Raw genomic sequence first — 15,739 nt, forward strand, 5'->3', positions numbered from 1 at the left:
TACCAGATACTCGGTCGAGTATAGAGTATACTCGGCCGAGTATTCCTGGACAGTAGCCTGACCAGAAATACACGACGCATTACTCGGTCGAGTAAGCCATATTCGGCCGAGTAACAGACTTAGAAAACCGTAGTATTACAATAACACTTACGTAAAATGTACGATCCACACCAATGATAACATACCTTATTTGACCTAAAAAAATGACTAAGTTACCTTTATACCTCACTACCTATTTACATGTTTGCCATCAAATGACCCACTCCCTCAATGTTTAATTACTGTACATTATTCTTGTGGTTCCATTCAAAGCTTTCAACTTTACCTCTCACTTTTGCACCTTTTCTTAAATAATTTTTTTTTTATCTGAATTGGAGCGATTATAATATAATGGGCAATCAAGTCCATGAAAAAACATAGCGAATGGAAGACAAAAAGCCACGGGCACAGCCCACAGGCCACCCACATACATATCACACTGCCCCTAGTCCACCATTATAAAAAGACCGTTAATCCATTTCCCCCAAAATTCAAATTTCAAAACCTAAGAATTTACAGCAAATTCAACTCCAAGTTGAAGCTTCATAAAAATGGCGGAAACTGCGACAACGAAGAAGAAACCTCTTAGCCTTAACGATCGCATTCGTCTCCTCTCCGCTTCTCACTCTCGCCGTCCTCCGCCACCGCCTTCATCTCACTTTATTGGTACTTTTTCGTTTCTAATTATTTGTTTGCCTTTGATTAAAGTACTGTTCAAAAACAATAAAAACACTGAGTAAGTATTTAGTTATGTTTACGTTTTTCAATTTCATTCATTTATTTTTTTTCCTTTTTTGATTGTAGGTGGAGAGAATTTCCAGCCGTCGTTTAACCTAGAATCTCCTCCTCAAAACGACACTACCGATTTTCCTCGATTCTCCGGGATTGTTGACTTGGATTCCTTTTCAGGTATTCATTCATTAATAACGCCATTTTTATTTCGAGTTTTCCAGGAAGGATTGATTTATGTTTATTGTTTGATTACAGATGTTACGAGGTTGTCCAAGGAAGATGACGCAGTTGAACAAAGTACCCCTGATTTATCCGCCATCGCCGATTTTGACTTGCACGGCGGTAATTATACAGCATCTCTGGGCTTCTTACTTTTGTGAATTTTGCATTCACTTGATCTAACTTAAGATGAAGGTTTTAGTCTATAGTTGGAGTAATCTATCATACTTGTGCCTTGAATTAGTTATATATTTAAGTTTGTTAAGGTGATGATATTCAGGTACCAGGTTGTTTGTTTTGTGTCGTAAGATAGGGAGAAAACATGATGAATAATAACCCTCCACCCCATTTATATTATTCCCAAATTAATCGGGAATTTCACCGCTAGGAGTATCATCAGGATGAAAAGAATAAGTTACCCTTTAGAAGGGATTGTATGGCAAGGAAACTTTTTTCTTTGACTACAGCGCTAATTATTTTGGAAAGGACCAAACGGGAATGGGGACAATATATATGGGATGAAAGAAGCGTATAAAGCCGAGGATTGTCTTATTGGTTCCATACTTGGTTTGTTCATTTTTAAGAGCCGTTAATTCGTGGTGAAATTTGCAGATGTTACGAAGCCGTTGAAGCATAATGTTGGAGTTTCTGCTTGGAAAGATGACTCAAATCATGATAGCAACCCTAGTTTCCTTGCTGACTCTCATCATGGTTAGTCTGCCTTGTTTCTAATCAAACAAAACTGTTGCTGCTTTATTAGGTCTTGCATTGACTTAGTTAAGATGCATATGAAGGGCTTGATGATTGAAAGTTATTTTAACAAAACTGTTGCTGCCATTTTTGTTTCGTTTTTGAGGAAGGATTGATTTATGTTTGTTGTTTGATTACAGATGTTGCGAAGTTGTCCAAGGAAGATAACACAGTTGATCCAAGTGCCCCTGATTTTTCCGCAATCGGCAGTTTCCACTTGCATAGCGGTATCTATCTCTTGGCTGCTTCTATTAACTTTGCATTCTCTTGACTTTAACTGAAGATGGAAGGTTGCCAAATGATAACTCGAGCAACTTAATCATGCTTGTGTCTCAAAATGGGAACCAGATGATTGCAGTTGGGCTATTTTAAACATGACAAAAACGCTCATGCAATCCACTTTAAGTAGGATTGCAAACTACGAGAAGAGGAAAATGGGTTACTACTGTACCCATTTTCTGTGCTGTAAATTTTTACCCAAAAAGCTTATAAAGACCAAGGGGGTAAATAGTTGTAGTGTTAGGGTATGAGCTAAATATTGTGAGAAAATGTTTGTCGAGGTGATGAAATTCGGGTACCAGGTTGTTTGTTTTTCCTTGTAAGACAGGGAGAAAACATGATGAATAATAACCCTGCATCCCATTTATATTATCCTCAAAGAGTGTGTATTTTAAGATTTACCATTCCTCCCCACTAGGAGTATCATATGTATGAAAGGAATATGTTACACTCTAGCAGGGGTTGTATGGGAAGTAGACTTTTAATATTACTAGTACTAGATACCGAAAGGCCTAATTATGTTGGAATTGATCAAAACAGGCATGAGGACAATATACATGGGATGAAAGGAGTTTATATAGTTGAAGTTGTATTTTTCTCCGGTTCTATACTTGGTTTGTTAATTTCTGAGAGCATTAATTTGTGGTGAAAGTTGCAGGTACCACAAAGCTGTCAAAGGACAATGTTCAAGTTTCTGCGGGGAATTATGACTCAGATCATGCGAGTAACCCTAGTTTTCCTGCGGACACTGATAGCAACCCTCCTCATGGTTAGTCTGTCTTATTTCTAATAAAATAAAACTGTTGCTACTTTATTAAGTCTTGGATTGACGTAATTAAGTTGCACAAATGAAGGGTTTGGCGAAGGAAGTTGTTCTAACATAATTAGTTTCAATTGGGCTGAAAATCTCCACACAATTTTTTAAACTTGGAAACGAAATTGGAAAACTGTTGGAATATAAATGACGATTGATATTTTTTATTTGTGTTTATAAAGTGCACTCGTAGTAAAACGGTATCAATGTGGTACTGTATTTGTGTGGAGGATGAAGGTGCAAATGGCGGCAGAATGTATAATACTCCACAATTGCTGATGTCAACTTTCCTCGTGGCATTTCTCTCTCTCTCTCTAATTTTGCAAAGATGTAGTTTTGCTAAATCGTACATGCATACTTGAATTTACATGGTTTTGAATTTAACAGATACGGAAGTTTAGTGTCATAGCAAATAATGTGAGTATATTTTTGTAGATTTAACTTCCGTTTTAAAAAGAAGTAAGTAGAACTGTATATAAGCAGTTAAACTGCTATACATTCATTTTGTTAGCTTTATATAAGGTTTTCTGTTGTACTGTATAAGCTGAATAAAATTGCAAGTGAAGTTTATGAAAATAGAATATGAGTTGGTTCATCGTTTAATGTAATTTTGTATTGAGGGCAAGACTGTTGCAAAGGTTGCCAAGAAATGATAATGCAGCTGGAATATTTTGTGTCAGCTGATTGCATTCTTGTATTGACTAAGCTAAAAGTTGAATTAACAGAGAAACCAAAAACGGAGAAGGTTAAAATCGAAGGGAGAAGGCGCCTCTGCAAAGTGTCCACCCAAAGCAATGAAAATGATACTGACCATGCAAAAGAGGAAAGTCATCAATTTTTTGATGTGTCTGATTTTAGCTCACCCCCACTGGGGAAGGATTTGGGTTGTGGGGGGTACCAGATTAGGGATATATTGAACGATTTGAGTTCTAGGCTTGAATTTTTGTCTATAGAGAAGAAGAAAACTTCAAGGACTGTTGACCTAAAGGCAGTTCCTTCGGTTGATGAGTTTGCAGAGACAGTGAAGGACAACGGTGCGGATCAAAAGAAGGATGTAACAGTAGAAAATGAATATGCTAGTGCGGGTTCTTCCTTTGCTGGCTCATCTGATCAGTCAAGATCTTCTTCTGAGGCAGATAATGGGCAGAGCAAAACAGCAAAGAATGATCTTGCTACAAAATTTGACTGGCATAATTTTGGTGAGGTGACAAAACCAAGCAGTAACTTTGAAGGAAAGGTACCACAAAACATGGGTAGAAATGTTAACGAGAAACCTTCTGTTTCTTCAAGGCATTCTGCGTATAGTTTCAAAGATGAAATTGACATAGATCATGGGCAAAGCAAAAGTGAAGTTGTCTGGCATGATTTTGCAGAGGTGACAAAACAAAGTTGTAATCTAAAAGGAAAGGCACCAAGAAGTATAAGTAGGAATGTTGTTGAGAAATCTGCTGTTTCTCACAGACAGACTGTTTATAGTTTCAAAGACGATTTTGACATAGATACTCTAGCACAGGTGAACCAGCCAAGGAAGAATGTCCCTCGGAAAGAACCCAAGAGTGTTAGTACAGTCTTTGAGGAAAGTGCTGTTTCTCATAAAAAGACTGCTCATAAGTTGAAAAATGATAACGATGAGGATGATTGTGTGGAGGTGGGAAGTCATGGCTGGAAGAGAGCTGGTGTAGCAAATATGGGGTTTGCTAGCTCACGTGTGGCCGAGATTGTAGATGGTGATGAGGTTGTTTTAAGGAGCGATAACGCGTTTATTCTGAAAGATCCAAGGTCAAGTTTTGAACTATCTCCTAAAATTAGCAAAATGCTTTATCCCCATCAACGTGAAGGATTAAAGTGGCTCTGGTCTCTCCATTGTCAAGGGAAAGGTGGAATTTTAGGAGATGATATGGGCTTGGGAAAAACAATGCAGGTAAATAAAATATTTATTCTTGTATGTGTTGGTATCTGTTTGGCAAGGTTGATAGCACCTTAATTGTGGAACATTTCAGATTGCTGGGTACTTAGCTGGCATGTTTCATTCACGCTTAATAAAGAGGGCAATGATTGTGGCTCCCAAGACACTCATCCCTCATTGGATTAAAGAGCTATCTGTGGTTGGTCTTTCAAAGATGATAAAAGAGTGAGCATCAGATTATGTGATAAATGGCAGGCATTTATGTATAGAAAGCATGTATTTTCCTGGGATACTGACATTATATTTTTTGTAGATATTTTGGAGCATGTCCAAAGTTGCGGAACTACGAGCTCCAATATGTGTTTCAGGTTTGAATTTAACTGTCAATTGTAGTTGACTCAGACCATGGATCTTAGTTAAGGGTTCTTGTTTTGATTATTTCATGTTATATATTTTATTGATCAATGACAACCTAAAACCGTGATCCATTGAAGTTGAATGCAGCACTACATTATACATATGCTGACTGGTGATCATCTCATATTTAGATAATTTTTTTTTTAATGTTTCTTTGCAGGAGAAAGGTATTCTACTAACAACTTACGATATTGTAAGGAACAACACAAAACAGCTATGTGGGGGTCAATTTTATGACGAGGATGATGTCCCACTATGGGATTATATGATATTGGATGAGGTGCTCTCTCTCTCTCTCTCTCTCTCTCTCTCCAGTACCATGATAGTTCCTTGTAGTGCTAGATTCTCTTTTCCAATTCCAATTGCTTGATTTTGTGCCCAGTTGTTCAGTACATGGATGATTCTTCAAACATTTTGTCCCCAATTTGTTAGTGGTACCTTGTTTTTACAGGATATCTTCATGTGCTCTTAATTTAAGAAGTTGGAGAAAACAGAGTGTATCGTCAGTTCATACTTCACATATATACATGTCAATATTTTGCTTGTGATAGTTTTGCTTGACCAATCTAGATTTGAAATCTATGTAGGGCCATCTCATTAAAAATCCAAGTACTCAAAGAGCCAAAAGTTTGCTTGAAATTCCGTGTGCTCATCGTATCATCATCAGTGGCACTCCAATACAGAACAATTTAAAGGTACTCTCCGATATATTATTAGCTTTTACAACATTTTTGAAGTGGTTAACCAATTATGAAAAGCTCGTGACTTACATCATCTACGACTGCTTTTGACTAACCAGGAGTTGTGGGCACTCTTTAATTTCTGCTGCCCTGATTTATTAGGGGACAAGCAAGGGTATGTTCCTCCGCAGCCATGTATCTTTTGAATTCTGTAGGACAATTATCTCTTACATTGATCTAAAAATGTTGGTATATCCAGCTTTAAAGAAAAGTACGAGAACCCCATTCTCCGGGGTAATGACAAAAAAGCGTCAGAAAGGGATAAGCGCGTTGGTTCAATGGTTGCAAAGGTAATGGTTCATTATACATGCCTCAGTGCTTTCCTTTCCTAGTGATAATTGTTTTCTTTCCTTTCCTAATCTATAAATAGGTGTTACCATTCACAGTGTCGTTGGGTATATATCTTTCCATTCTCACTGAGGATACCTGGGACGAAGTTGTCCATATCGGGACATTTCGTGACAGTACTCCTGTTGTTTTTGTTTTCTTAGTTCCTTAAAAAAACCAAACTGTAGTTATCCGTTTTCATAGTTCCTTTATTAACCAAACTCTGTGTTATTTCATCCTGTGGCTATTGGTCATTGCTCTTGTTAATAATTATTAGCTTCTTCAAACTGTTGGAAAGCTTTATACAGGTGATAATTTTGCAGCAACTTTCATTGCATCATCAAATCTTATAAAGTTGCTTACCAGGAGATCACAAAACCATACACGACCTCTGTTTTTTGTTTACAAATAATCTGAGAGAATAAGCTTATTAATTACTGGCAATACTTGGGATGTTTCGTTCCACTGGTCTCTGTCTCGAAAGTATTGTTTACATGTGATGGTGGTTTTGTTCAGGGTCTCATATCATGTTCTTGCAGGAGTTAAGGGATAGAATTCAACCATATTTTCTTCGACGAATGAAAAGTGAAGTGTTTTCTGAGGATGGGACCACCGAAAGCACAAAGCTGTCCCGAAAGAATGAGATAATAGTCTGGCTTCGGTTGACCAGCAGCCAGGTAGTTTTTCTCTGAGGAGGTTATTGAATATTCAACATTTCTAGCTTGGCTTGTCAGAATATCTCATGCTGCCTTACTTTTTTTTCTTATGCTTGGTACAGCGTCACCTCTATGAAGCTTTTCTCAGGAGTGAAATAGTCCTTTCAGCTTTTGATGGCTCTCCCCTGGCTGCAATCACGGTATTGCAATATGTGGCTCTTTCAGTTTGTTTTGTTCATGTGTACTATACACTCTAGAAGCAGGATCACCAGCAATTTACTTGTGTGCAAGGGATACTTCACCATTTATTCATTGTTTTTGCCTGTTTTGTGAACATGTTCTCAGTTGTAGAGAGCCTTCATCCTTCTAGTGCATTTTTGTTTAACTACCTATCTTATATGGGAAATTTATTGAAACACAGATTCTGAAAAAGATATGTGATCACCCATATCTCTTGACAAAGAGAGCAGCTGAAGATCTGTTGGAAGGCATGGACTCGATGCTAAATCAAGAAGACCGTAGTCTTGCAGAAAAACTGGCAACACATGCAGCTAATTTGACAGGTGAAGACGATTTTCAGGAGAATAATGCCAATGTCTCATGCAAGATATCATTTATACTATCTTTGCTGGTTAGTGGCGTGCCGTTCTTTCTTATTTATCTATCATTGTTCTCTAGGTATGGTACCTTAAATGTATTTGTAACTCTTGTAGGAAAATCTGATTCCAGAGGGGCATAATGTTCTTATATTTTCTCAGACTCGGAAAATGCTTAATCTTATTCAGGTTAGAATCCGAAGCATGCTCTTTGTTCTTTTCTCACTGTTTAGCTCTACTATTCCACCTTTTTAGCCTGGCACTAAATATGGTAATTTTTATATCAAATTGTTTGAACTACTTGTCTTGCATCAGGAATCACTTGTGACACGTGGATTTGAGTTCCTTCGTATTGATGGCACAACCAAAGCTAACGACAGATTAAAAATTGTAAACGTTAGTCTCCTATCTTCCCAACTGATTGACTGGTTATATGTTCTTGAGCTTTAGCTGACGCTCATGTCTTTTTCATGATCAGGAATTTCAAGAAGGTCATGGAGCTCCCATCTTTTTGTTGACTTCACAAGTTGGTGGTCTTGGCTTAACCCTTACAAAAGCTGATCGTGTAATCGTAGTTGATCCAGCGTGGAACCCTAGGTAACTCCCGGCGTTATTTATTAGTAGTTCAAATGATATCTATGCCCAGGCATTGGAATAGGTGTTGGGGGGATAAAAAAGAGATTTTGAAAAATCAAAGGATTGAAAACATGAGCAAGAGAAAACGAGACTGGTCTGAAATCCATGAATCCTACATTTATACCTTTTCTTTAACATAGATAGATTGAAGATTTATCTTGCTTGGCCTTCCGGAAAGGGAACTTTGAAAGTTTAAAGGTACATATGGAGTGATACTCAATATGGATCTGAGAGCTGGACATAAAAGGATTTGTCTTACCATTAAGAATCACTTTTTACTGAGATGTAGCTCTCAGATCTTGAAGAAGTCTTACAGAAAACAAATTACATAGGTGCTTTGGCTTGAGGCTGTTTCTTGCTTCTGGGCCACCAAGTTCTGGAGTGTGTATATTATATACTCCCTACGTGCTTATTTGTCTGGCATCTTTTTATGAGAAAGTTAATCCTTAACTGTCAAGTACTTATTGTGAAGTACCATTATGGCTTGAAGTGCCCATACCTTAAAGGCTTAAACTAACCCCATGTCATTGCTTAACTCTCTGACCTCTGTATGGCATTTCCCCGAAGTTTCCTATATTAGACTTAAATGACACGAGTTATTTCTTTAAACCCCTTATTTATTTAGCATCAATAACTGTGCAAGTTCTTCCTACTTCAATCTCAACATCTCAAGCCTGGCAAATGCTGTGAGATCTTCATGTACTTGCTGTCTTGAGGTGCAATGTCTTAATTAGCAGGATAATCATTTTGATGTTTTATTCTGAGCTGCAAGCCTGCAAGGTTTCGCGTTATGATAACAAAAGCTCGAGTTTTATAACTTGGAAAGCAGTTCGACACCTACTTACCTCTCGACTCTCATCCCTAAAAGATATTAACAAATGTTTTCGTTGGGTCTTTGCAGTACGGATAACCAAAGTGTTGACCGTGCTTATCGAATTGGCCAGAAGAAAAATGTTGTCGTGTACAGATTGATAACATGTGGTACGATCGAAGAAAAGATGTATAGGATGCAGGTTTGGATACTGCCTTTACTTTTTGGTGCTTATTTTAATTCTTTTTTTGGTGTTCGTCTAATTCACTTTGTTTATTAGCTAACTTCTGAAACTGTGAATTAGGTATTCAAAGGCGGCTTATTTAAAACAGCTACTGAGCACAAAGAGCAAACACGTTATTTCACTCAGCAGGTTTCTATTTTGCCTACAGCAAAATTTGCTCTGAAGCCATATGTTAACGTTCTAACCTCTTTCCTTTCTTTCTTTAAAATCTTATGTAGGATCTTAAGGAACTTTTTAGCCTTCCCAAGGACGGTTTCGACATTTCTCCAACTCAGATACAGCTGCACGCGGAACATGGTGACCAGATTTCAATGTATAACCCTGATGTTCTAAACAAAGGCTTTTTTTAGTGTCATCCAGTATATGACTTAGGAGTTCTTTGCTTTACAGTTTATGTAGTTTAATGACGTTTGTATTGGTGACAGGAGCAACGATTTGAAAGATCATATTAAATTCCTGGAGTCTTTTGGCATAGGAGGCGTTAGTGATCATGGTTTGCTTTACTCCAAGTCAGAACCGACACCATCAGGGCCAATAGAAGAAGAGGAAATAAGGTATTATGAGTTTTCCCTTTGGAAGCCTAGATAATTTCAGGGTCCAACATGCAATTATTGCCTAGCAATTTTTATGATTAATAACAAGAAGTTGGGACCATAGTTGTTCATGCTCATATTGTAGCTTTGTATGGGTTCATGGATGTTGGTCCGGATTTTAGTTATGGAATACTTATCCATATTCGGATGTTAGTGGGTTGATGGAGAAATGGGTGCGGAACTGAGTATTCTAGGGTATAATATAAGACCTTCTCTAAGGAGGCTAATGGACCATTTGCCGAGTATGTATGTATGTATGATTATAGAAGTCTAGAAGAATTCGAATTCTCTTCTCCATGGCAACTTTCAATAATCAACTATTACCGTCTTTCACAGGAGGAGGTCAACTACGTCTAATCGACATTTTGGTGGTTCGTCAACAGATCTGCCGGTCAATGGGTATGAATTATGATCATTCCAAATCATTATTATGAAAGTTTTCCGGAATCATATGAAATATTCTCTCCTCTTAATATAATTTTGTTTTGTTTGGATGTTAATCAATTTTTCATGATTTTTGTGTCAACACTTGAATACTTTTCTTTTGTTAAATAAACTTTTGCAGGTCTCAGTATGCATTTAAGCCCAAGGAAGTGAAAACTCAAATAGTGAACTCTTCTCCAAAAACCCCGGATAACATGAGCGAATCAGAAATTAAAGACAGAATCAGGCGATTATCTCAACTATTATCAAACAAGGTCTGATAATCAATCAACTGGTGGACACATCACTATGATAACTTTCTCAGTTTAATTTATAATATTGCCTTATTATTATTATTATTATTATTATTATTATTATTATTATTATTATTAATGCAGGCTACTGTTTCAAAATTACCGGACAAGGGCGAGAAACTTCGGAAGCAAATGTCCGAACTAGCTGTAGAACTTGAGAATTTGGTGACGCCTGAGAAGGACAATGAGATCATCGAACTTGATGACGTTGCTGACCAGATGCGGAGTTCATTACATGTATAGAACTTTGTTCGAGGGAAATCACTTGGCTGTGAAGGGAACCTGGGCAAGTCATTTTCTTAATGCCCTTATTATGTAATCCGAGATTCGGGAAATGACAATGTAGTATGCTTCACAAGTGAGAACATTATTGCAAACCGTTAACATTAAAATGTAAATTTCTTATGGGAAATGAAGTGCTCAACTTCTTAATCACACTTGGTGCTTGTTTTGAAACTCTTGTTGAACAGAGGTAAAATGAGATGCTTGAGAGTTCACTAAACCCTTAATCTAGAACATAAATCTAGAACTAATACTATCACTAAAGGTAAGAATATCAGGTTTTTGAACCAAGTTGGTGGAATACGGAAAACACCTCCCAGAAGCCATCGATACATGAGTTGGCGAGTGTACAAAACTTGTGTACCACAAATCAACCTGCCTCTGATGGAAAATATACTCCTACACTTTTGGTGATTAAGCTCTACAATCACAAGACCAAAGAACCAAGAGACCCAGTAGGCAGACGAGCATGCATAAGAAACACTCTCAGCAAAATCTCCTGCTCACAGAGCAAACCGGATGTTTGAAAACACCAGAGTATCAGTTCAACACGGATTTTTTCCGAGGATTGTTGTCGCACACTTATGATTTTCTTTTCTTCTTTGTTAGTACGTGTTAAACTTTTATGCTACTTCTAACGTGTAGTTCACTTTCCTGTTATTTTTGTGTGGATCTACTAAGGTGGTAAAGTCATCGGATACTACTCATTAAACTCAACCCATTAAAATGTGAACAAATATACGGAGTACATTTCTTCAATGCTTATCATTTGTTTGTCTTTCATTAAAACACTCTTTGCAAACAATTAATTAATTTGGAAGACGAGCAATTCTTAGAAAACTTGTGTACCACAAAACAACAATGTACTTTCTAAAATTGTTGGAACTAAACATAAGATGGTGCAAGCCAAAACGCTCGCAATTGTTGCATATTGTCTTAGTGGTCGGACTTGCATAAACAGATGAGTCAATTCAGTACATGAAAAATAATAGGGTCCCTAATGTCTTCTATTAACCTGAATCTCATGGCTTTAAGCATGTAAAAATATGGTTGTCTTTTCCCGTTCCTATTCTAAGGTGTAAGTATGCATCCCCTCGAGAAGTTCTAGAGCTGGAATCCAGTATCGATGCACTATTTGAACAGAAAATGGTCAAACAAAATGGTTATTTGGGAGGTTTACTAACATGAGCAGAAGTAGATGCACTATCAACAGAAGTAGCTGACTTAGAACCAGAACTAGCAGCAGCCTCCTCTGCTTGAACAAGTTGACGCAAGCGCTCTTGAAGTGCTCGGACTCTGTCCTCAGTCTTGCGGAGCTTCCTCCATCTGTACAAAGTCCAAATGCCAAACCCGCCATAGACAACAGCATATGATGCCCATACATAAGGGTACGTTTCTGCATTCTCTTTGAGTTCACGATACTTAGCTTCCATCTTCCCAGCAAATCCAATTGCAGGCTCACCTCCATCGACCTGTTGGTTCCCTTCTACCTTTTCCTCCGTTGCCATTATATGAATACTTTTACTTTTTTATCCTTCAGAAGCTGAAACTAATCCATCTAATAAAGAAAAAAGGATCATTAAATTAGTCCCCTAGCATACATAAGTATTAGAGCCAGGCCCGGTTCTGAGGGTCGTCTGGAGGGGCGGCGGCCTAGGGCCCAAGCTAGAAAGGGGCCCATTGTTCAGAGTTTTAAAATAATAATAATGGTACGAAAAGAAAAAAAAAATCTAATTTAGTAAAAACAAAGCAATGCTTTTTTAATTTCTCACCCTGACTCTCTACCCTCTTTTTTTTTTTTTTTTCTAAGACCCGAATTCCCAACTCTTTTCTTCTTTAATTGGAAATTTAGAATTTAAAAACTCATCTTCTAATTCCTAAGCAACGGTTTCTTAATCTCAATGGCCCAAGATATAAGATATATGATCACTGATTGACTGATTGAGTCGATCATAACCTTAAAGCTTTGATTGAGATGGTCTTCAAATATAGTAGAGTGAGGCTCTTGATAAAAGTCAACGCCTTAATTAAGAGTTAATCTTCTTCCCCTACCACCACCCTTAATCCACCTTACACAACCCCAAGAATTGCAGCAAACCCACTATTAATGTTTTGCCGCAACTCCTTTGGTCAACCACCGCCAAAATTATTGGCCACCAGCCTCTTGGCCAATTTACCACCAAAATTGCATTATCTCACTACTAAAATTCGACCACCACTCCTTTGGTCACTATTAAAATTCGGCCACAACCCCTCATGGTAGATATTATTTTTTAGCGAAAGCAGCAAACCACTCGCCCAAAACCCGGCAAGCCTCTCCGCTACACAAAAGAATTGCATTATACCCACTCCAAATTATGACACTATCCTTCTCTCACTACCAATTTCGGCCACCATATATATAAAAAAAAGTTGTCTAACCTTTGGCCTTTGCCACCACCCTCTTAGTTTTCATGACAATCTACTGTGTGATTGATATCGTATCTTATTTATTAAAGCAACAACCACGGTGATTGAAAGTCAATAAGTCAAAAAAATACATTTTGTATTTCCTAATTTTCAGTACCCACGTTCTATATGGGAATTAACACAGCATTATACTTGGTTTCTATCAAGTCTTAATTGTATACTCCGTATATAATAAATCGGTTTCAAGTAGCTATAATTACAACAATTATTTCAAGTAATTAAATTTTATGACTATTGTCAGGATTGTCCATCTACATTGTCCTCTACATTGTTCGATGATTTCCAATATTAAATATACTAAACAATAAATATTAAACAAGTCCAATAACAATATTTATATTCTTAATAACAAAAAAGAATAAGAACAAACACATAATTAATTGAAAAGCCCAGAAAAGGAGAAGAAAACCCATAAATTTACCAGAAAGTGACAATAATGACAAAAAACTTGACATGAGTAATTATTAAACCCAGAAATTAGAATTGAAAATAAAGTATATAATTTAAGACAAATAATCTTCTTATTCTTCTACTGGATTTACCCCAAAAGAATAAGAGGACAATTATCTAGAGTAATTGATGCATTTTTTTGTAATTGAAAAGGTATACGCAAAAATCAAATTCAAACACCACTGATTTCACTTGCATTAACTAGCACATGTACATTATCCCTGAAAATCAAATAAGCAAAGCTCAAAGTTTAAAGCATTCATTCATTAACTAGCACACTCTTCGACAAATCATCATCAGTAAAATCAGACGAAACATATGAAATTAAGAACAAATTAATATCAATTGAATAGCAAATTAATACAGTACTAATTTAAGGGCAAATTCGTTTGAATAGAAAACTGAATAGCAAATTCGTATGAGATTCAATTCAAATAAGCATATGAAATTAAAAACAATAAAAAGATTAAAATCATACTTACTAAATAATTGATGGATTCGAAATAGGAATAAAAAAAGAGGGATTTGTCCTTCTTGCTGGTCGTCGTCTTCGCCGGTCACTATCGTCGGCTGCCGTATAATCTCAGTTTATGGTTAGAGGTGAGTTTAGGGTTAGAGCCTAGAGGTGGGTTTTGGGTTCAAGGAAAGAATTGGGATTTTGGTAAAGAAAGACAATAGGAGTCCATACTTACATCGCTCGAGACCGTCATAAATTTATTCATAAAAGTAAAGGGAAAATGAAAGTTAGAGGGGTTATTAAATGGGGTACGTTACCGTGTTTGTTAGGCTAAGATTTTTTTTAAAGTATACGAGTCTAAGGGTCGGGTCCGGGTTCGATAAATCAGACCCGGACCCGAAATACTTATCTAAGACTCATACCCGACTCATACTCGCACGAGTTTCAAAAATTCAAATCCAGACCCGACCCATTGGGGTCCGGGCCAAAGGAAAAAAGAATGAAAAAATGATTTATTTTTGGCCTTGACATTAGTAGACTCAGCACTTTCTTGGCTCTACTTGGCTAGGGGATAGTTATTACCGCAGTAATTATGCTTATAACCCAGGAAAAAAGAATGAAAAATGATTCCGGTGATCACAATGCCACATAATATCAACAAACCGTCTATTAATAAATGAGTGTTTTGATTGATCTTCGTCTATGTTGTTGTTTTGTTGTTTGTTAGCATGATTCCGGTGATCATGAGTGGGATTCTTGAAGAAGTTTAGGAAATGGCATGAGAGGGATGAGGAAAGACACAATGGCAGGGACAGTGGAAAGGACAAGGACAGTGAAAGAGATAGAGATAAGGATAGGGATAGGGACCAAGAAAGGAGTTTAATTGAGGCCGCGTCGTCGCATAGGTCATCATATGGATATGAGTGATAGAAGTATCGTCAAAGAGATAAAGAGGATGGAGATCGATGATTTGTCACGGAGGTAGAATCCGGGGCCGTTACAGATAAGAAAGCCACTACGTGTTGGTCATGTCTTTAATCTTCTTAAACAAAAGTTTTGTAGGCATTAGCAATGTTCCCTACATCATCATCATCATCATATTCAATTTGAGGAATTGTATGCTCGAATCAACAATGTTAAATAGCTACTTTAGTCTGTTCACATCATCGTCATTGTGTTTTAAGGTAGTCTATTGTGTATCAGAAAGTGAAATCTCTTTTAAAAATCTCGTGATCATAATTTGAGTATTTGATAATGTGAGGCTAATAAGAAAGTTTTGCAATATTATGTTACTAATCTAAGCGACTAAATTCTATATAGTAAAAACACATTAACAATTCACCATTAAAAATTAAAAGTTACCAATTTTGACATACACGGTTAACAATGATTGGACTCAGACCGATAATAAATACTTTTGACAAACGCAATTACAAATCTATAAAATCTTATTAAAAGGCTAACCTAAAAAATGTGACATTGCAAGTTTAATTGTGACGTGGCAACTTTTAATGTGACATGGTAAAAAAAAAAAAGTGATATGAATTACCAATTTAAGAAAATTTAAAAATATAAGGTAAAAAAA

General features: G+C 36.8%; 2 protein-coding genes across 3 annotated transcripts; one reads left to right on the plus strand and one right to left on the minus strand.

Annotated features, from left to right (window-relative positions):
- Positions 1–418: 418 nt before the first annotated feature.
- LOC141642872 (protein CHROMATIN REMODELING 24) lies at positions 419–10,931 on the plus strand. 2 transcript variants are annotated; one of them, XM_074451846.1, is made up of 26 exons: positions 419–705; positions 844–948; positions 1,027–1,113; positions 1,603–1,701; positions 1,881–1,967; positions 2,678–2,788; positions 3,559–4,754; positions 4,834–4,964; positions 5,053–5,107; positions 5,317–5,436; positions 5,744–5,851; positions 5,956–6,011; positions 6,096–6,186; positions 6,763–6,900; positions 7,002–7,079; positions 7,301–7,510; positions 7,593–7,664; positions 7,791–7,871; positions 7,954–8,072; positions 9,013–9,124; positions 9,227–9,295; positions 9,385–9,479; positions 9,592–9,720; positions 10,096–10,158; positions 10,325–10,457; positions 10,581–10,931. In XM_074451846.1, the coding sequence occupies exons 1-26, from the start codon at positions 591–593 to the stop codon at positions 10,737–10,739; spliced, it is 3,819 nt and encodes a 1,272-aa protein (XP_074307947.1). In that variant the 5' UTR covers positions 419–590; the 3' UTR covers positions 10,740–10,931. The 2 variants fall into 2 exon arrangements, with proteins under 2 accessions (XP_074307947.1, XP_074307946.1); XM_074451845.1 differs by having other exon boundaries at positions 465–705; positions 2,672–2,788.
- A 656-nt stretch (positions 10,932–11,587) lies between these two features.
- On the minus strand, positions 11,588–14,427 carry LOC141642873 (uncharacterized). The gene is made up of 2 exons (XM_074451847.1): positions 14,180–14,427; positions 11,588–12,336 (listed from the first exon to the last, which is right to left on the minus strand). Exon 2 carries the CDS (start codon positions 12,284–12,286, stop codon positions 11,942–11,944), a length of 345 nt encoding a protein of 114 aa, XP_074307948.1. The 5' UTR covers positions 12,287–12,336; positions 14,180–14,427; the 3' UTR covers positions 11,588–11,941.
- Positions 14,428–15,739: the final 1,312 nt, after the last annotated feature.

This window comes from Silene latifolia, chromosome 2, assembly GCF_048544455.1.
Source record: "Silene latifolia isolate original U9 population chromosome 2, ASM4854445v1, whole genome shotgun sequence".
In the NCBI taxonomy this organism is placed as follows: domain Eukaryota; kingdom Viridiplantae; phylum Streptophyta; class Magnoliopsida; order Caryophyllales; family Caryophyllaceae; genus Silene; species Silene latifolia.